General features: G+C 46.7%; 1 protein-coding gene across 2 annotated transcripts; it reads left to right on the top strand.

The window, feature by feature from the left end:
• The first annotated feature begins 4,626 nt into the window (after nucleotides 1–4,626).
• AKIRIN1 (akirin 1) lies at nucleotides 4,627–19,671 on the top strand. 2 transcript variants are annotated; one of them, XR_005454340.1, is made up of 5 exons: nucleotides 4,627–4,900; nucleotides 13,497–13,634; nucleotides 16,216–16,350; nucleotides 17,468–17,562; nucleotides 18,088–19,671. XR_005454340.1 is itself a non-coding variant. In XM_038757755.1 (5 exons), the coding sequence occupies exons 1-5, from the start codon at nucleotides 4,660–4,662 to the stop codon at nucleotides 18,096–18,098; spliced, it is 597 nt and encodes a 198-aa protein (XP_038613683.1). In that variant the 5' UTR covers nucleotides 4,642–4,659; the 3' UTR covers nucleotides 18,099–19,671. The 2 variants fall into 2 exon arrangements, 1 of the variants encoding a protein (XP_038613683.1); XM_038757755.1 differs by having other exon boundaries at nucleotides 4,642–4,900; nucleotides 17,491–17,562.
• The last annotated feature ends 1,097 nt before the right edge of the window (nucleotides 19,672–20,768 follow it).

Here is a 20,768-nt window from a genome sequence, read left to right as displayed (position 1 = left end):
TTCCCACGTACTTAGCACAGTGCTCTGCAGACAGTAGGTGCTCAGTAAATGAGTGCTGTCTTGCATTGTCCTTTTCCCAAGTGCTTAGTACAGTGCTCTGCACCCCTTAATACTTTGTGCATATAGTGCTCAATAAATACAACTATCTGATCAATTGCATTGTACTTTCCCACTTAGCACAGTGTTCTGCAGACAGTGGGTGCTCAGTAAATGAGTGCTGTCTTGCATTGTCCTTTTCCCAAGTGCTTAGTACAGTGCTCTGCACCCCTTAATACTTTGCGCATATAGTGCTCAATAAATACAACTATTTGATCAATTGCATTGTACTTTCCCACATACTTAGTACAGTGTTCTGCAGACAGGTGCTCAATAAATGAGTGCTGTCTTGCATTGTCCTTTTCCCAAGTGCTTAGTACAGTGCTCTGCACCCCTTAATACTTACCACTGACTGGAGTCAGGGTGGGCCAGGCCCCGCTTTTAAAAAAATATGCTCCGCTTTGGCATCGGTGCAAGGGGCCTGAAAAGGACTGATCAATCGATCAATGATATGTATTGAGCGCTATGATGTGCAGAGCACTGTTCTAAGCGCTTGGGAGAGTGCCCCAAAACAGAATTATTCAATCAGTCGAATTAATTGAGCGCTAACTGAGAGCAAAGGATGAGCAGAAACGTTCCCTGCCCATGATGAGCTTACAGTCTAGAGGGGGAGATAGGCATTGATCTGAATAAATAAAGATATGTGGAGACGGGGGTGAGGCAAATATCAAACGTCCAAAGGGCGAGCCACAAAAAAAACAGGGAAGGGGATTGCCATTCATTCATTCATTCAGTCAGTCATATTTATTGAGCGCTTACTGTGTGCAGAGCACTGGGCTAAGCGCTTGGAAAGTACAATTCGGCAACAAATAGAGAACAGTCCCTTTTTTCATTCAACCATATTTATTGAGCGGTTACTGTGTGCAGAGCACTGTACTAAGCGCTTGGGAAGTCCAAGTTGGCAACATATAGAGACAGTCTCTACCCAACAGTGGGCTCACAGTCTAGAAGGGGGAGACAGACAACAGAACAAAACATATTAACAAAATAAAATATTTATTGAGGGCTTACTGTGTGCAGAGCACTGGACTAAGCGCTTGGGAAGGACAAGTTGGCAACACGTAGAGACGGTCATTCATTCATTGAATTGTATTTATTGAGCGCTTACTGTGTGCAGAGCACTGGACTAAGCGCTTGGGAAGTCCAAGTTGGCAACATATAGATACGGTCCCTACCCAACAGTGGGCTCACAGTCTAGAAGGGGGAGACAGACAACAAAACCAAACATATTAACAAAATAAAATAAAATATTTATTGAGCGCTTACTGTGTGCAGAGCGCTGGACTAAGCGCTTGGGAAGGACAAGTTGGCAACACGTAGAGACGGTCATTCATTCATTCATTCGTATTTATTGAGCGCTTACTGTGTGCAGAGCACTGGACTAAGTGCTTGGGAAGTCCAAGTTGGCAACATAGAGAGGCGGTCCCTACCCAACAGCGGGCTCACAGTCTAGAAGGGGGAGACAGAGAACAAAACATATTAACGAAATAAAATAAATAGAATAAATATGTACAAGTAAAATAGAGTAATAAATATGTACAAACATAAATACATATATACAGGTGCTGTGGGGAGGGGAAGGAGGTAAGGTGGGGGGATGGGGAGGGGGAGAGGAAGGAGGGGGCTCAGTGTGGGAAGGCCTCCTGGAGGAGGTGAGCTCTCAGTCTAGAAGGTGGGAGACAGACAACAAAACAAGGAGACAGGTGTCAATACCATCAAAATGGATAAATAAAATTATAGCTATATACACATCATTAATAAAATAGAGTACTAAATAAGTACAAATAGACACAAGTGCTGTGGGGAGGGGAAGGAGGTAGGGCAGACAGAGGGATGGGGGGGTGATGGGGAGGGGAGGAGGAGAGGAAAATGGGGGCTCAGTCTGGGAAGACCTCCTGGAGGAGGTAAGATCTCAGTTGGGCTTTGAAGGGGGGAAGAGAGCTAGTTTGGCCGATGTGTGGAGGGAGGGCATTCCAGGCCAGAGGTATAGCCCATTTGGATGGGGTGAAGGTGCTCCCCTTCTAGACTGGGAGCCTGTTGTTGGGCAGGGATTGTCTCTGTTGCTGAATTGTAATAATAATAATAATAATAATAATAATAATAATAATAATAATGACATTTGTTAAGTGCTTACTATGTGCCAAGCACTATTCTAAGCACTGTGGGCAGATACAAAGTAATCAGGTTGTCCCACGTGGGGCTTACAGTCGTCATCCCCATTTGACAGACGAGGGAACTGAGGCACAGTGAAGTGACTTGCCCAAAGTCACCCAGCTGACTCCCCCCTCCCCTTCTGCCCCCTCCCCATCCCCCCGCTTTACCTCCTTCCCCTCCCCACAGCACCTGTATATATGTATATATGTTTGTATGTGTTTATTACTCTAATTTGTACATATTTATTCTATTTATTTTATTTTGTTAATATGTTTTGTTTCGTTCTCTGTCTCCCCCTTCTAGACTGTGAGCCCGCTGTTGGGTAGGGACCGTCTCTATATGTTGCCAACTTGTACTTCCCAAGCGCTTAGTCCAGTGCTCTGCACACAGTAAGCGCTCAATAAATACGATTGAATGAATGAATGACCATCTCTCTATGTTGCCAACTTGGACTTCCCAACGCTTAGTCCACTGCTCTGCACAGAGTAAGCGCTCAATAAATACGATTGAATGAATGAATGACCATCTCTCTATGGTGCCAACTTGGACTTCCCAAGCACTTAGTCCAGTGCTCTACACACAGTAAGCACTCAATAAATACCTGTATTTATGTATATATGTTTGTACGTATTTATTACTCTATTTTATTTGTACATATTTATTCTATTTATTTTGTTAATATGTTTTGTTTTGTTGTCTGTCTCCCCCTTCTAGACTGTGAGCCCACTGTTGGGTAGAGACCGTCTCTAGATGTTGCCAACTTGTACTTCCCAAGCGCTTAGTCCAGTGCTCTGCACACAGTAAGCGCTCAATAAATACGATTGAATGAATGAATGAATGACCGTCTCTATATGTTGCCAACTTGTACTTCCCAAGTGCTTAGTCCAGTGCTCTGCACACAGTAAGCGCTCAATAAATACGATTGAATGAATGAATTACTCTATTTACTTATTTTACTTGTATGTATTTATTCTATTTATTTTATTTGGTTTATATGTTTTGTTTTGTTGTCCGTCTCCCCCTTCTAGACTGTGAGCCCGCTGTAGGGTAGGGACCGTCTCTAGACGTTGCCAACTTGGACTTCCCAAGCGCTTAGTCCAGTGCTCTGCACACAGTAAGCCCTCAATAAATACGATTGAATGAGTGAATGAATGAATAAATGCGATTGAATGAATGAGTGAATAAATACGATTGAATGAATTAATACAAATGAATGAATTAATATGAATGAATGATTCGTAAATATGGTTGAATGAATACGACTGAATGAATGAATGAATGAATATGATTGAATGGATGAATATGATTGAACGAATGAATGAATAAATAAATATTTTTAAATAAATAAATACGATTGAATGAATGAATAAATAAATACGATTGAATGAATGAATAGGATTGAATGAATGAATGAATACGATTAAATGAATGAATAATACAATTGAACGAATGAATGAATAAATAAATACGATTGAATGAATACGATTGAATGAATGAATACGATTGAATGAATAAATATGATTGAATGAATGAATAAATACGATTGAATGAATGAATGAATGAATAAATACGATTGAATGAATGAATGAATGCAATCGAATGAATGAATAAATACGATTGAATGAATAAATACGATTGAATGAATGAATGCGATCGAATGAATGAATGAATAAATACGACTGAATGAACGAATGAATGAATGCGATCGAATGAATGAATGAATAAATACGATTGAATGAATGAATGAATAAATACGATTGAATGCATGAATGCGATCGAATGAATGAATGAATAAACACGATTGAATGAATGAATGCGATCGAATGAATGAATAAATACGATTGAATGAATGAATAAATACGATTGAACGAACGAATGAATGAATAAATACGATTGAATGAATGCGATCGAATGAATGAATAAATACGATTGAATGAATGAATAAATATGATTGAATGAATGAATGCGATCGAATGAATGAATGAATAAATGCGATCGAATGAATGAATGAATAATCACGATTGAATGAATGAATGAATAAATAGGATTGCAGGAATGAAGGTGCGCGCGTCCGCCCTGGAGGGGGCGCTGGCGGGAGGGCCCCCCCCCCCCCCCCGCGGTTGCTTGGTGACCCTCCTCGTGCCCCCCACGCCCCCGCCCCGTTCGGGCGTTTCCACTCCGCCCCGCGGAGGAGGGGTGCGCAGGGGCCCCGTCCCGCGGCGGGCCCGTGGGGCCCCCGGCCCGTTGGGCTCGTCCTCCCCCCGCCGCGGGATGGGGCCGTCCGCGTGACGTCACAAGGGGGGCGGGGGGGCGGCGGGGGTGGGCCCCGGCTGAGGGAGGCGCCATTGGAGCCGGCTCGGAGCGGGGCCTCGGCGGCCGAGCTGTGGGGGGAGCCGCCGGACCGCCGCCATGGCGTGCGGGGCCACCCTGAAGCGGCCCATGGAGTTCGAGGCGGCCTTGCTGAGCCCGGGCTCCCCGAAGCGGCGGCGGTGCGCGCCCCTCGCCCTCGCCCTGCCCCTGCCCAACGCCGCCGCCGCCGCCGCCGCCCTCCGCGAGCCGGGCCCGGACCCGCCTCAGCCATCGTCGCCGCCGCTGCCGCCGCCGCCGCCGCCTCAACCGACCACGGCCGACAGGCGCCTCCCGACGCCCGGTAACGGGGGCCGCCGCCTCGCCTCAGGGGAGAGGGGGGAGGGGGGAGGGCCTGAGGAGAGCCCGGGGGGCGGAGGGGGAGGGGGAGGCCTCGAGCTTCCTCCGCCGCGCTGACGTCCGTATTGTTCGCCGCTTTTCCCGTGCGGAGCGGAAACTTAAAGAGGACCGCCCAGGCCTCGCACCCTCCCCCCCATCCCTCCGTCCATTCATTCATTCATTCATTCCGTCGTATTGATTGAGCGCCCACTGTGCGCGGAGCACCGGACTAAGCGCCTGGGACGTCCAAGTTGCCAACATTCATTCATTCATTCAGTCGTATTGATTGAGCGCTGACTGTGTGCGGAGCACTGGACTAAGCGCTTGGGAAGTCCAAGTTGCCAACATTCATTCATTCATTCAGTCGCATTGATTGAGCACTTACTGTGCGCAGAGCACCGGACTAAGCGCTTGGGAAGTCCGAGTTGGCAATATTCATTCAGTCAGTCAGTCGTATTGATTGAGCACCCACTGTGTGCAGAGAGCACCGGACTAAGCGCTTGGGACGTCCAAATTGCCAACATTCATTCATTCAGTCGTATTGATTGAGCACCTACTGTGTGCAGAGCACTGGACTAAGCGCTTGGGAAGTCCAAGTTGCCAACATTCATTCATTCATTCAGTCGTATTGATTGAGCGCTGACTGTGCGCAGAGCACCGGACTAAGCGCTTGGGAAGTCCAGGTTGCCAACATTCATTCATTCAGTCGTATTGATTGAGCGCCCACTGTGCGCGGAGCACCGGACTAAGCGCTTGGGAAGTCCAAGTTGCCAACATTCATTCATTCATTCAGTCGTATTGATTAAGCACCCACTGTGTGCAGCGCACCGGATTAAGCGCTTGGGAAGTCCAAGTTGCCAACATTCATTCATTCATTCAGTCGTATTGATTAAGCGCCCGCTGTGTGCAGAGAGCACTGGACTAAGCGCTTGGGAAGTCCAAGTTGCAAACATTCATTCATTCAGTCAGTCGTATTGATTGAGCACTTACTCTGTGCAGAGCACCGGACTAAGCGCTTGGGAAGTCCATGTTGCCAACATTCATTCATTCGTTCAGTCGTATTGATTGAGCACTTACTCTGTGCGGAGCACCGGACTAAGCGCTTGGGAAGTCCAAGTTGCCAACATTCATTCATTCAGTCATACTGATTAAGCGTCCACTGTGCACAGAGCACCGGACTAAGCGCTTGGGACGTCCAAGTTGCCAACATTCATTCATTCAGTCGTATTGATTGAGCGCTTACTCTGTGCAGAGCACCGGACTAAGCGCTTGGGAAGTCCAAGTTGCCAGCATTCATTCATTCATTCATTCAGTCGTATTGATTAAGCGCCCACTGTGCGCAGAGCACCGGATTAAGCGCTTGGGAAGTCCAAGTTGCCAACATTCATTCATTCATTCAGTCGTATTGATTAATAGTGCACTGTGTGCGGAGCACCGGACTAAGCGCTTGGGACGTCCAAGTTGCCAACATTCATTCATTCAGTCGTATTGATTGAGCGCCCACTGTGTGCGGAGCACCGGATTAAGCGCTTGGGAAGTCCAAGTTGCCAACATTCATTCATTCAGTCAGTCGTATTGATTGAGCGCCCGCTGTGTGCAGAGAGCACTGGACTAAGCGCTTGGGAAGTCCAAGTTGCAAACATTCATTCATTCATTCATTCAGTCGTATTGATTGAGCAATTACTGTGCGCAGAGCACCGGACTAAGCGCTTGGGAAGTCCAAGTTGGCAACATTCATTCATTCAGTCAGTCGTATTGATTGAGCGCTTTCTATGCGCAGAGCACTGGACTAAGCGCTTGGGAAGTCCGAGTTGGCAACATTCATTCATTCATTCCGTCGTATTGATTGAGCGCTTACTGTGTGCGGAGCACTGGACTGAGCGCTTGGGACGTCCAAGTTGGCAACATTTATTCATTCAGTCGTATTGATTGAGCGCCCACTGTGCACAGAGCACCGGACTAAGCGCTTGGGACGTCCGAGTTGCCAACATTCATTCATTCATTCAGTCGTATTGATTGAGCGCCCACTGTGCGCGGAGCACCGGACTAAGCGCTTGGGAAGTCCGAGTTGCCAACATTCATTCATTCAGTCAGTCGTATTGATTGAGCAATTACTGTGCGCAGAGCACCGGACTAAGCGCTTTGGAAGTCCCAAGTTGGCAACATATAGAGATGGTCCCTACCCAACAATGGGCTCACAATCGTATTGATTGAGCGCTTACTGTGTGCAGAGCACTGGACTAAGCGCTTGGGATGTCCAAGTTGGCAACATTCATTCAATCATATTGATTGAGTGCCCACTGTGTGCAGAGCACCGGACTGAGCGCTTGGGAAGTCCAAGTTGGCAACATTCATCCATTCAGTCATATTTATTGAGCACCTACTGTGCGCAGAGCACCGGACTAAGCGCTTGGGAAGTCCCAAGTTGGCAACATTCATTCATTCAGTCGTACTGATTGAGCGCTTACTGTGTGCGGAGCACTGGACTAAGCGCTTGGGACGTCCAAGTTGGCAACATACAGAGACGGTCCCTACCCAACAATGGGCTCACAATCCTATTGACTGAGCGCCTACTGTGCGCAGAGCACCGGACTAAGCGCTTGAGAAGTCCCAAGTTGGCAACATTCATTCATTGTCATATTGATTGAGTGCCTACTGTGTGCAGAGAGCACCGGACTAAGCGCTTGGGAAGGCCAAGTTGGCAACATTCATTCATTCTGTCGTTTTGATTGAGCGCTTACTGTGTGCAGAGCACTGGACTAAGCGCTTGGGAAGTCCAAGTTGGCAATATTCATTCATTCATTCATTCTGTCATATTGAGTGAGCACTTACTGTGTGCAGAGCACTGGACTAAGCGCTTTGGAAGTCCCAAGTTGGCAACATATAGAGATGGTCCCTACCCAACAATGGGCTCACAATCGTATTGATTGAGCGCTTACTGTGCGCAGAGCACCGGACTAAGCGCTTGGGAAGTCCCAAGTTGGCAACATTCAGTCATTCAGTCGTACTGATTGAGCGCTTACTGTGTGCGGAGCACTGGACTAAGTGCTTGGGAAGTCCAAGTTGGCAACATTCGTTCATTCAGTCGTATTGATTGAGCGCCTACTGTGTGCGGAGCACTGGACTAAGCGCTTGGGACGTCCCAAGTTGGCAACGTTCATTCATTCAATCGTATTTATTGAGCATTTACTGTGTGCAGAGCACTGAACTAAGCGCTTGGGAAGTCCAAGTTGGCAACATTCATTCATTCAATCATATTGATTGAGCGCTTACTGTGTGCAGAGCACTGGACTAAGCGCTTGGGAAGTCCAAGTTGGCAGCATTCATTCATTCAATTGTATTTATTGAGAGGCATTGTGATGAGAACAAGAATCCCCCCATCCCCTCCCACCTTACCTCCTTCCCCTCCCCACAGCACCTGTTATAATAGTAATAATAATAATAATAATAATAATGGCATTTGTTAAACGCTTACTATGTGAAGGAGCAGCGTGGCTCAGTGGAAAGAGCACAGGCTTTGGAGTCAGAGGTCGTGGGTTCGAATTCGGGCTCTGCCACATTTCATTCATTCAGTCGTATTTATTGAGCGCTTACTATGTGCAGAGCACTGTACTAAGTGCTTGGGAAGTACAAGTTGGCAACACATAGAGACGGTCCCTACCCAACAGTGGGCGCCCGGCTGGCTGGATTCCCTGGTTAATAATAATCATAATAATGGTATTTGTTAATATAAATAATAATAATGTTGGTATTAAGCGCTATGTGCCAAGCACTGTTCTAAGCACTGGAGCAGATACAAGGTAATCATGTTATCCCACGTGGGACTCTCAGTCTTCATCCCCATTTTACAGATGAGGGAACTGAGGCCCAGTGAAGTTAAGTGACTTGCCCAGGCGCTTACTATGTGACAAGCGCTGTTCGAAGGGCTGGGGTAGGACCCAATGTGCCCAGCTGCCTGGCTGCCTGCCCCGTTTAATAATTATAATAATAATGATGATATTTGTGAGGCTCTTACCATGCACTGTTGTAAGGGCTGGGGTAGGACCCAATGCGGCTGGCTGGCTGGATTCCCCGTTTAATAATAATAAAAATAATGATGATTGTATTTGTTAAGCCCTTACTATGTGACAAGCGCTGTTCAAGGGCTGGGGTTAGGACCCAATACGCCCGGCTGGCTGGATTCCCCATTTAATAATAATAAAAATAATAATGATTGTATTTGTTAAGCCCTTACTATGTGACAAGTGCTGTTCAAGGGCTGGGGTAGGCCCCAATGCGCCCGGCTGGCTGAATTCCCCATTTAATAATAATAAAAATAATAATGATTGTATTTAAATGCTTACTACGCGCCAAGCACTATTCTGAGTGTGGGGGGAGATACAAGGTAATCAGATTGTCCCACTTAGGGCTCACAGTCTCAATCCCCATTTGACAGATGAGGTGACTGAGGCTCAGAGAAGTGAAGCGGCTTACCCAAGGTCACTCAGCAGACAAGTCGGCGGAGCCGGGATTAGAACCCCAGGCCTCTGACTCTCATGCCCGTGCTCTTGCCACTAAGCCACGCTGTTTCCACGCTGCCGTTTTAGGGCAGGGTGTGAAGGAATTGAGCGAAATGTTCGGGCGAGAGGTCGTCTAGGGGGACCAGTCCTGCCCAAGTGGGAGGATGGTCACAAAACTTGGGCGGTGGAGGGGAGGCGTTTGGGGACCGTTATTCCAGAAAATCAAGACCGCCCGGGCCAGAGATCAGGAGAATGGTCATTTTAGATCCCACAGGGCCCGTATTCAGTGGCCACTGGTTGACCACCATAGGGCGACTAAAGGATGGGGCCTGGCTACGGGCTAGCAGGGGGAGACGGCGGGATCCGAGCCACTTTGTGGCCCTTTTGAAGTCAGAAGAGACCGGTGGGGAAGAGGGTGGAGAGAATGGCGAGATGGTTGGAGGTGTAGCTTTCAGGAGAAGATGGAAAAGCCAGAGATCATCCAGATGTAAAGGAAGTGTGGTCTAAAGAGGGATAGGTTTAAAGGGGTCCCAAATCAATCAATCAATTGTATTTATTGAGCGCTTACTATGTGCAGAGCACTGTACTAAGGGTCTTTGATACCTAGTCGCTTCATAAAATGTCGAAGCCCGGTTTATGGGATAGGTTTAAAGGGGTCCCTTTAAGCCCCTATTGCCCCAAATGGTCTTTGATATCTAGTCGCTTCTTAAAATGTCGAAGCCCGGTTTATGGGATAGGTTTAAAGGGGTCCCTTTAAGCCCCTGTTGCCCCAAATGGTCTTTGATATCTAGTCACTTCTTAAAATGTCGAAGCCCGGTTTATGGGATAGGTTTAAAGGGGTCCCTTTAAGCCCCTATTGCCCCAAATGGTCTTTGATATCTAGTCGCTTCTTAAAATGTCAAAGCCCGGCTTTATACCAATCTAGCAAGTGGTTAGGTATGGGGAAGTTATCTCGACATCTTAAAGTGAACTCCTGTGGCCTGTAAACTCATTATGGGCAGGGAACGTGTCTGCCAGTTCTGTTGTATTGTACTCTCCCAAGGGCTTAGTACAGTGCTCTGCACATGATAAATTACGGAGTACCACTGATTGAACCAAATGCCTGAAGATTAATTGTATCGAGTAGTGGTGACTTGTATTGGTACTGTTCCGAGACTTGTAACCTGGAGCGCAATTCAGTCATACTTGTGAATGCATGATACTTTTGTTTCTTTCCGGATTTACCTGGCTTGATTAATGACTTCTCATTCAGAATAGCTTTGAAAATTGTCTCCAGAATCCGTTTAATAATTATGGTTGAGGTATTAAGTGGTTACAACGTGCCAGGCGTTTTCTAAAGCCTGGGGTAGGTACAGATTACCAGATTGGAAACAATCTCTGTCCCACACAAGGCTCACCGCAGTCTAAGTAGGAGGGAGAACAGACACTGAATCCCCATTTTACAGATGGGGGAAACTTGGCATAGGTAAATTAAGTGACTTGCCCAAATTCACACAGCAGGCAGGTGGTGGAGCTGGAATTAGAACCCAGGTCCTCTAACTCCCACGCCTGTGCTCTTTCCACTAGACCATGCTGCTACTTTTAGAAGGCAAAATGAGATGTGTGTGTATATGTATTGTCTGAATAAGGCCAACCCCATAAAAGTGAATGTTAAAAATGTGATTCCCCAATCATTGTTACTGTGAGAGGTTTTTTTTTTTGTTTGTTTGTTTTTTCAACACTATCTTTCATGGAGAGTGCCGGACCAAAGGATATCCAAGGGCATTTGATAATCTCCGGGATTGATTCCCTTTAAAAATCATGTGCAAACAATGTCCAATCTTCTGGGTCAGTCCTCCTTTCAGCCCAAAAGTTTTATCTTCCCAATTGATCGGTTTATTGAAGGACTTTTGCTCCCAGGAGCAATACTCTCTTCACACTTGCACTTTTTTTTTTTTATATTTTCTTTCAGATTTTGCTAAATCTGAGAGTGTCTTGAAGGTAGGGTCAGTAGGAAGCTTCAGCAATTTATAGATTGCACAGAACTACAGTAGTTTCCGTGACTCAATGGAAAGAGCCTGGGCTTTGGAGTCAGAGGTCGTGGGTTCAAATCCAGCCTCCGCTACTTGTCAGCTGTGTGACTTTGGGCAAGTCAATTCACTTCTCTGGGCCTCAGTTCCCTCATCTGTAAAATGGGGATGAAGCCTGTGAGCCCCCCATGGGACAACCTGATTACCTTGTATCCCCCAGCGCTCAGAACAGTGCTTTGCACATAGTAAGTGCTCAATAAATGCCATTATTATTAATTTCTGTAACAGAAGATTTGGGAGATGAGGAAGGAAGTGGTGAGGAAAGAGCTATTGTATGGTCACATTTGCACCTTTGGGCTTTAATACTGGTACCCAACTTTATATCCCACAATGATAACCTATTTACCTATCACTGAGTATAATTTTGTAGCTTCTCGGGTAAAGGTATAGTAAAGATAAATATATACAGAAAACAAGGGGGGAAGTTTGATGGTCTGCATGGAGCCAGTGAATCTGCTTTTGAGCCTATTATGGTGGGTCCGGATAAGCCACTTTGAAGCCTGAAGTTGTATCAATTAATCAGTGGTCTTTATCGAGCTCTCACTGCACTTAGAACAGTGCTTTGCACATACTAAGCTCTTAATAAATACCATTATTATTATTATTCTGTGCAGGAAACTGTACGAAACACAAGGGAGAGTGCAGTTGTTCAGTTGTAAGCCCTCCGAGGGACAGAACTCTGCACCCAGTAAAAGCACTGAATAAATACTATTCCTACCACAATATAATACAGTTGGTTGCCGCACTCCGCGCCCACATAGAACTTCATTCATTCAGTCTTATGTATTGAGTACTTACTGTGAGCAGAGCACCGTACTGAGTGCTTGGTAGAGTGCAAAATAACAATAAACAGATACATACCCTGCCCACAACCAGCTTATAGTCTAGAGGGGGGAGACAGACATTAATATAAATAATTACAGATGCGTACTTGCCCGTCTAGGGGAGGAGGAAGGGAGGAAGCTCACTTGTCAGTTTGATCCCGGAGACTTTTCCGAGTGGAGCCGGCAGCATTGTCAGCAGTGGGGAAAGAAACGGGGGAGGGACCGGGCACCGTCCTCGGCTGGAGTTGAGTCGATCGAGGAAGATGGGGAAGAGTTGTAATATAGGATCACAGAGGTGGACGGCTCGGATCGACAGGACGAGAGGTGGATCTGCAGGAGGGAGATAGAGATGTGTGGGAAAGAGTCATGTCAGAGGTTTGGGAAGTATGTGGGAGCCTGGATCTTCCTGGGCAATCAATCATATTTGAGCGCTTAACTCTGCAAAGAGCTCTTGGGAGAGTACAATGCAACAATAGACAGACACATTCCCTGCCCACAATGAGCTTACAGGCCAGAGGGGGATAAATAAGTAGTTTATCATCCATAATTTAAAGATGACAGGTAGGTCTTGTGAAAATGTCTGAAGGCCATCTCAAGTGCTGAGCTCACAATTTGGCACCGGCTTTGCAAAATCCTGAAAGTGATCTGTGATGGCTGCATCCTCTGTTGTTCCGGGAAGTGGCTTTTAAAAAAAATGGAGTGAACGACATTAGAAAGTTCTCTTAAACAGTCTTCTGGCACTCCCCCGAACCACTGCTTCCTCGGGGAAGCAGGACCAGTGACTTTTGTCCGTTACTCCGTTACAACCTGGCTCACTCTTTGGCATAGTCCCTCGTCAAAGCGAAGCTGAGAATTGGGCCTCACTTTATAGGTGTCAACTTGTTCACTTGAATTGTCCATCTGGGGACTTGACTTGTGGACGCCCAATAAATAGTAGCTTATAATGATGAGGGCACGGTAGCTCTAATGAGGAAAATTAGAGCAAAAAGCTAGAATGACCTGGCAGTGTTGTCAAGGAGGGCAAGTGATAGTGGCTAAGGGGCAAGTTTAGTGTGTCCATTTGAAAGTAATATATTGGGATTTAAAGAGGGGCTTAAGATCTAAGTTCTTGGCAGAAAGAATTGGGAAACAAACATGGTGGGTGTCTTAATTTGTTTCTGTTTTATTAGAGCAAATATTTTGGAACATTAAACAAGAATATAGTCGTTATCAGAGACGAAGACAGTTGGAGGGTGTTAATCAGAGTGACGCTTGTGCTCCTGAGAGTCATTCTCACTGTTCAATACTTACAGCACCTAGTTCACCAGGTAAGGACATCTTGCTAATTTTTAAACTCTCCTTTGCTAAATTAACGTGGTGGGTTTTTTTTTTTCCTTTGACAAAAATCAAAATCCCCTACAAGAATTGCCACAAACTTTCAGCAGTTTAATGCATGTCTTAGGAAGTTATGTCTGTTGATTCTAGTTGACAGGATTAGTAATGTCTCCTTAGATGCTTTTATAAGCGCTTAGTACAGTGCTCTGCACACAGTAAGCACTCAATAAATACGATTGATAATTATTGTACTGAAAGTTTGGAAAGTGGCATGAGACAATAGGGAAACCATGGAGAAGCCATCTGAAGTAGGTGGAGATATTTTGATATTTGAACTATGACTTTACAAAAGTGAGGTTACGTGTGAGTGCCATTTGGCACTCACATTTACAGTGAATATTATTGGAAACTCATTTACGATGTCCACTCACCAGTTTTGGCCGCCACCCCTTTCCCTTGTAATTCTTGTTTTTTTGATGTGATTTAATACTAGTTTGGCATCTGTGGCGATTAAAAGACTTATCTGCAGAACTTGCATGGAATGGCCCACACTGTTTTCAACCCGGACCCAGAGGGAATCTTCAAGGTTGAGACGGTGTCCAGTCTCCACGTCCTGGGTTTGGGTTCCAGGATGATTGTGATGGGGGATGTCGGACCCTGGGGACCTGGTTGAGACCACCAGCTAATTAGGGGAGAGGCATTAAGTGACTATGGTGGTCATTCCTTGGTTACGAATGGGGTCACTTGGGATTGAAGGGGGATTTGTATGGTATTTGTGTAGCATTTTGTCCCGGAGGGAACATCAAGGGTGGGTCGAGTTGGCCGTGGCATCAGTCGCTCTGATGGGTCTCGGTGTCCGAGCTAACAACTTTCAGTCTGCCTGGACACTCTCGTCATCACACCTGCCCCTCGTTTTGGGACTGCCCAACTGGATTCATGAAACAAAACACAGTCACTTCATCAAGCCTGGCCTACGAAAAACTAAACGGAGACAGTGACTGGATATTAACTCTCCTCTCCCCGCCGGTCCTTTTTCAAACACTGTTTCATTGCAGGTGCGTGGGAACACTTGTCACCAAGAAATACCGTTTCTGCTTGGGAAAATTTCCCCAGGAAAGTCTTACAATGTGGACTGTCCTCCTTGCAACCCACCTGGGACTGGGTCAACCTTAATATGTGATCTGTTCATCAACCGACCTCCCATGGGCTCTGGAGTAATCTGGAAAAAAATGAACAAAAAAACCCTAATTTGTTTGCAAGGACAGAGAATTTGATCAAAGCTTGGTGGTGAAAATTCAGATTTTAAAAATCAGGCATAAAGAATAAGAACAAATGAACTCTTAGCACTTAAAAAATCCTATCCTTTAATGTAGAAACCAATGGTGTTAATGGTATAGTTTTCAATATAGGCCTCTTCTTGGGCCCCAAAGCCAGTAATAATAATAATGATGATGGCATTTATTAAGCGCTTACTATGTGCAAAGCGCCAGTACTTATGGCTCTTTCTCTTCCTGCCTTAGCAGATAATGGTAAAAGCCTTCTCACTCTCCTCCCAATCTCTTCTTGTCGCATCGTCCTCTCCTCATTTCATGTGGGAATCGTCCAGATTCAGTTGCAGCCAGTCTGTGGCACCTGGATCTTGCTTGGGAGACCCCAGGCAAAAAAGAAACACACCCCAGTATTTCCTAAGGCAGAGGATGTAGAAATTCTTAATGATCTCCCACAGTACCGCACGTGAATATTTGGGTACAGTAGGAGCTATCACCAGGTAACTCAGAACACTTACCGATCGATTATATTTTCCCAAAAAGTCTCCTCCCAAAGTTTGACCTTGGGGGCAGGTATCATTTTGGAGATGGCCAAACACAGGTGCAGGTAGATTAGGGAATTTGCGGACTGGTTCCAGAGTTTGAAGTTGGTTCACTCCCAGCCCACTGCTTTAATTCCCCCCGCCCACCCTTGAAATCATTTCCTGAGTGATACCATAGTAGGAACTGTAAATTACGTTCACGCTGATTTCCCAGGAGGGTGAGCCCATTTGGTAAAAAGACAATCACATTTATTTGGATCCTTGCGAGGGGGCAAATTTCAGATATTTGCCATTACTGGAATCAGGGCTTCGAAGATCAGTGGTTTGATCGTTGTTAACCTTGCTAGACTTGTCTGTACATAAAACTAGATTGGATAGAAAGGATTTTGGATGATGCTGAGAATTTGGGGGGTAGGGGAGATCATAAATTAACTGTGAGCTTGCATGGCCCTTTAAAGTGCTTTTACATCAAGAATCACCCAACATCCCTGGGAGGCAGGGATTATTATTCCCATTTTTCAGACAAGGAAACTGAGGCTGAGAGGTTGTAACTTGCTTAAAGTTATGCAGTAGGCCAGTGGCAAGGTCTAAACTATTGTAACCCAGGCCCCCTGCCTCCCAGACTGGGGCTTTCTTCATGAGATAATGCCGTTTCCCAGAAATGGCTCCCAGTACACCCGAATCCGTTTTTTTTTTTTTCCTCCCCCATCTCCTTAAGCTATTTCCATCCCCAGTTGTTCACCTCAGGTTTGTTCTTTGGCCAGGTTCACCGTGGGTGAAGAAAGACCAGCCAACGTTCACCTTACGGCAGGTTGGAATTTTGTGCGAGCGTCTGCTGAAAGACTATGAAGACAGGATCCGAGAGGAATACGAGCAGATCCTCAATACAAAGCTAGCAGGTAAGTTGAGGCAGCGGCTGGGTCCGAGTTTTCAAATCAGGCCTTCTCTGAAGAATGACGAGCTGCAGCCAAAGTGAAAATAGAGCCAAAGAGAGCATGCATTTTTAAGTCATTGGTAAGGGGCCAAGCGGGCCTTCACTTGACAAGGCAGATTCAGGTGGCTGTTGTTTTCTCCCTCTTGGAAAGAGAACTTTGTGATGCAAAGGAAAAACAGTCTAGGAGTACCAAATAGTTGAGATGCCATTTTAACTTTGAATCCAGTTATGTTTGTCATACAGTTTCATAAGTAAAATAATGTTTGTGGTTCCAGCTCCTTTCGGAACCTAGCCCGGTAGAGGAGAGAAAAAAAGGAATGATTAAGTATTTTAGGGGTAGGTGTTGCCTTCTCTAGGGGATGGAAAACAGACCACACCTGCAAAGTGAGAGATGGGTTCTTGCAAAAACTCTCCCTTCCCCGCTCTGCCACGGGCATGCGCAGAAGCTGTTTCTTCCGCCGCTGCAGTAGGAGCACCGTGCTCCGTCGGGCTCGTGTCATCAGACGAATGTTCCCCAGCGACATCCCAGCCGTGACACACATTATGGCAGAAGCAAATGTCCCCTTCGATCTCCCGTGCTAATCGGGGAGGAACCGTGATGCAGATATCTAAACTATTGTATTCCCAAAGTTCTTGGCCGGCAGGCTTGTTTCTGCTGCCTCCCAGTTGGGCCTAGAGCGTGGGGGAGGAAAAACCCTAAATTTAGCTGAGATGTGGAAATTACCTGTGGGGGATTTGTTCAGCACTGCCCAGGTGCCAAGTGCTAAGGTTTGAGCTCAGCGCAAGAGATGACACAGTCCCCATCCCACTTGGGGATCCCAGTGGAGGAATGTATGTGGCTGGCGAGTGCCAGGGCCACTATTGCATCTCTGGGCACAGAAGCGCACGCGTGGTTTTCCGCTGGGAAACCAGCCGAGATCATGAAACCGTAAGCCTCACCGTTTCCGGCTGGATCGGGGTTCCTGGCAGTGGGTTTGGAGAGAGGAGCGGCTTTGGGAAATGCCGGGGAGGACAGTGGCGGGTTTGAGCGTAGGGAGAGAGGGAGGGAAAGGAGAAGGAGAGGCCACCTCAGTCAGGTACAGTGCTCTGCCTCTTCCCCTCACAGAACAATACGAATCTTTTGTGAAATTCACACACGATCAGATCATGCGACGATACGGGGCCCGCCCAACAAGCTGTAAGTATCCTCCACCCTGCCAGGACTCTTTTAGGGGTGGGTCAGTACCCAAAATAGGATTTCCTATCGTGTTCCTCACCCATTTAGAAATGTGACCCCGGGAGGGCCAGGCATGTTCTCGACCCAAAGCAGGGGGTCGCTCCTAAGTAAAACAGTGACTGGGTTTGGGCTAAATACCCAGTCTTAACCAGGCGATTGTCCTTTTGTTCTTCTATTTTTTTTTCCCCCTTTGGCGTTGAAGAAAGTGAATGGTGATAAACACCTCCCACTCCCTGGTTAACTCCTCAGGGTTGTGAGAGGGGGGGTCCCAGGCTGCGTTTGGAGGTGGGTGGTGATTCTGTTTTGTTCTTTCTTGGTCCTAAACCTCTGGCCGATCACCACGCTCCATAACTTACACCGAAATGGAAGGAGCCCAAGAAGCTGTGGGCAAGCGATGCTCTGAAACGCTTGTACGGCTCAGGATAGCAGTTAAGGAAGGTGACTCTGCTGGAGTTTTCACCGCTGACTATTTTTTCTGTCCTGCAGATGTGTCCTGAAGGTTTCTTGGACATCTGGGTACCTGGCTTGACCTCAAGAGATGGCTGCTGTACAATTTTGCAACTGGTTTGTTATCACATTTCAGCTCCAACTTTTTCCATTCTGAGAACACTTTAACGTCTCTGCCGGTCCATTTTTATCTAACTTGAAAGACCTTGAAACGTTTCAGTTGCCACAACTTTCTCTTCTGACAATATAATAAACTATACTTGTTCCCTGCCGTGCTCTGTACCCCTAAAAAACAACAAAAACATATATGGAGCAGCACCCTAACAAATTACGCCTGTAGCGGCCCGAAGAGTGGAAAACGTTCCCCGGGTTCTGTAAGCGGTATGTGTTGTTTTTTGGGGGGGTTTTGTTGTTTTGTTTTTTTTTTAAGTTATTATCTGTGTTGTGCAAACTTTTTGATCTTGGGGATCCTGGCTGTGAAGTTGATGCACTACAGTGGTGGTGAGGAATGCTGTTTGGTTCAGAAAGGATATTAAGGATCGTCCTAGTGACCCTATGACTTTGTAACAGTGGATCGTTGTTTGTATAGGTATTGTTCGATAGAGGGATTCCTTTCAGGCACAGACCGTTCATTGTAACTTCAGATTGGCCAGAGATGTAAACTGAGGACAGAGAGAGATTTTTAGGGTCTTAGATCCCACATGCGGCATGGAATTAGTACAAACCAGAAGAGTCGTTGAACCTACGGGCTCCGCTTGACCGCGTTTAAAGCATCCTGGGACTCCAAGCCTTAAAAATATTCACCGGAGTCCACAGCTCACTGTGCCACCGGCTTCTTCTCTCACCTAAACGGTAGTGATTTCCAAGCGACGTTTCCGACCCCCGCAAAGGAAAAACCTTCCCCAAGAGCCGTGGACTTTTGGTTGTCCGTGCACCGGACGGCAGAGGGGAAAGGGGCGACGGTCCCGTCCCCCGACTGACGACAGACCCACCCAGGAGTCGGCAAGGATAGGACCGTAGATCCCGTGTTCCCAGTGTTTGGTCACTTTCTTTCACATTCTTCCAAGGTGGTTAAATGCTTGGCTGCTTGAACTTTCTTCTCCCGCAATGCCCTCTCCTAAGTTGATAACATGCTGTTCTTCTCCTTTGAATTTCTAAGGCTGAGGAACAGAAAGTAACCTCTGTTTTGAGGAGGTGGAAGTTCAGTGTACAGGACTTGTGGTGTTTTTTGTTTTGTTGTTTTTTTTTTACTGTGACTTTGTCAAGGACCATATTCTACAACGATGCCTTTTGTTTCCTGATTGTTTCCCTCTAGGAAAGTTATATTAAAATCGTTTTTAGTTTAAGCATAGGATAGTATTTTAAATTAGGACTTGTCCTGAAAAGTATCGAGTTCAGTGAGAAGGAAGGCCGTGGCCTTTCTGGGCAGGGCCTTATTTGGGAAATGACTGTTCTTTTGATCAGCTGGCGTAAAGACGACTTTGAAACTAGTCCCATCTGCAGCTGCCTATTGATGAATGTCTCCGACTTAAATCTAACCAAAAACTGCAATGGTATTCTTTGTACATTTTCATTATATAGTGTTAAGCTGAGTTGCAACCATTAAAATACTTAAGCTATTTGTCTACTTTGCATTTTTAATGCTCTCCAAAGATGAGTGTTTCCTGACTGGGTACGGCTGCACGCAAGGCCGTTGTGATCCCCCACGGAGTGAAGTATTAAGATGGGGGTTTGGGTTAGTCCTTTTTTAAAAAGGGGGCGGTCAGTGCTGCTGTTGGACTTTGTTGGCAGGCCGGGTTGGACGATTGCCCGGAAAAGTGATAGGCACAGAAAGGATTTAGTTCCCCGAGGCTGTCGCTGTAGGTGGGCTTTGGGAAACTCGCCTACAGTGAATCCTTGCCGTGACCGTGGGCCGCGGCTCAGATTCCAACTGGGGTGGAATGGTCCCACCAGGACCCAGTTTGGGCCGGTTTCTGGACTCCATCCCCTCGTGGTTTGGCCACTGAGGCGAGGGAAAAGGCTGGCTGGTGTTGGAGGGGCTTTCCTAGAGCCTGTGGACTGGCTGCTAGTGTGTGAATTGCTGCAGTGCCCCAAGCATGGACTTAGAGGTACTGTGGGATATCATCCTACCATCTTCCCCCTACTCCTTCAAGTCCCGGGGGGCACTGGGGGTTTGGGGTGTTGTCTACAGCGCGTTTCTGAAAGGTTTTGTGTGGGAGACGGGCAGCAGAGCTGAGGAAGAGCAGTGCGGTAATCTAGATCGGCACACCACCCAAACTGGCCCTTTTCTTTTCCCTCTCATAACCCCAAGCCTCTTCGTTCTATCAAATCCAAACCTTTTCCTTCGAGCAGCCGGTCGCCGGCCCTTAGGTCAAAGGGATGAGGAGGGAACCGCGTGACCGACGGAAGGGGTGGAGCCCGGCTCTCCGAAAAATTAAAAAAACAGAAAACTACCCAATCACCGGACTGGTCTTGCGAAGAGGTAAGCCAAAGATCTGCCGCCTGTGTAGTCCATCGCTGGGGACCAACAGCTCGCCTTGGCGAGTGTTGCTCTGGGTGGGTTGGAGGAGGAGGAAGGGGCTATTTCAAAAAGAAAAAAGCAATACCTCAAAAAGCTGAGAACGCCAGCCTCGAGTTTCCTCCTGCATTAAATCTGCCGGGACAGAGAGGCTGTGCAGGCTCCTCTAGACGGGGCCGGGTTTCACCTTACCCTTTGCCTC

The sequence above is a fragment of the Tachyglossus aculeatus genome, chromosome 16 (assembly GCF_015852505.1).
Source record: "Tachyglossus aculeatus isolate mTacAcu1 chromosome 16, mTacAcu1.pri, whole genome shotgun sequence".
Classification (NCBI taxonomy): domain Eukaryota; kingdom Metazoa; phylum Chordata; class Mammalia; order Monotremata; family Tachyglossidae; genus Tachyglossus; species Tachyglossus aculeatus.
Note: the sequence above shows the minus strand (reverse complement) of the source record. Positions and strands in the feature narration are given on the sequence as shown.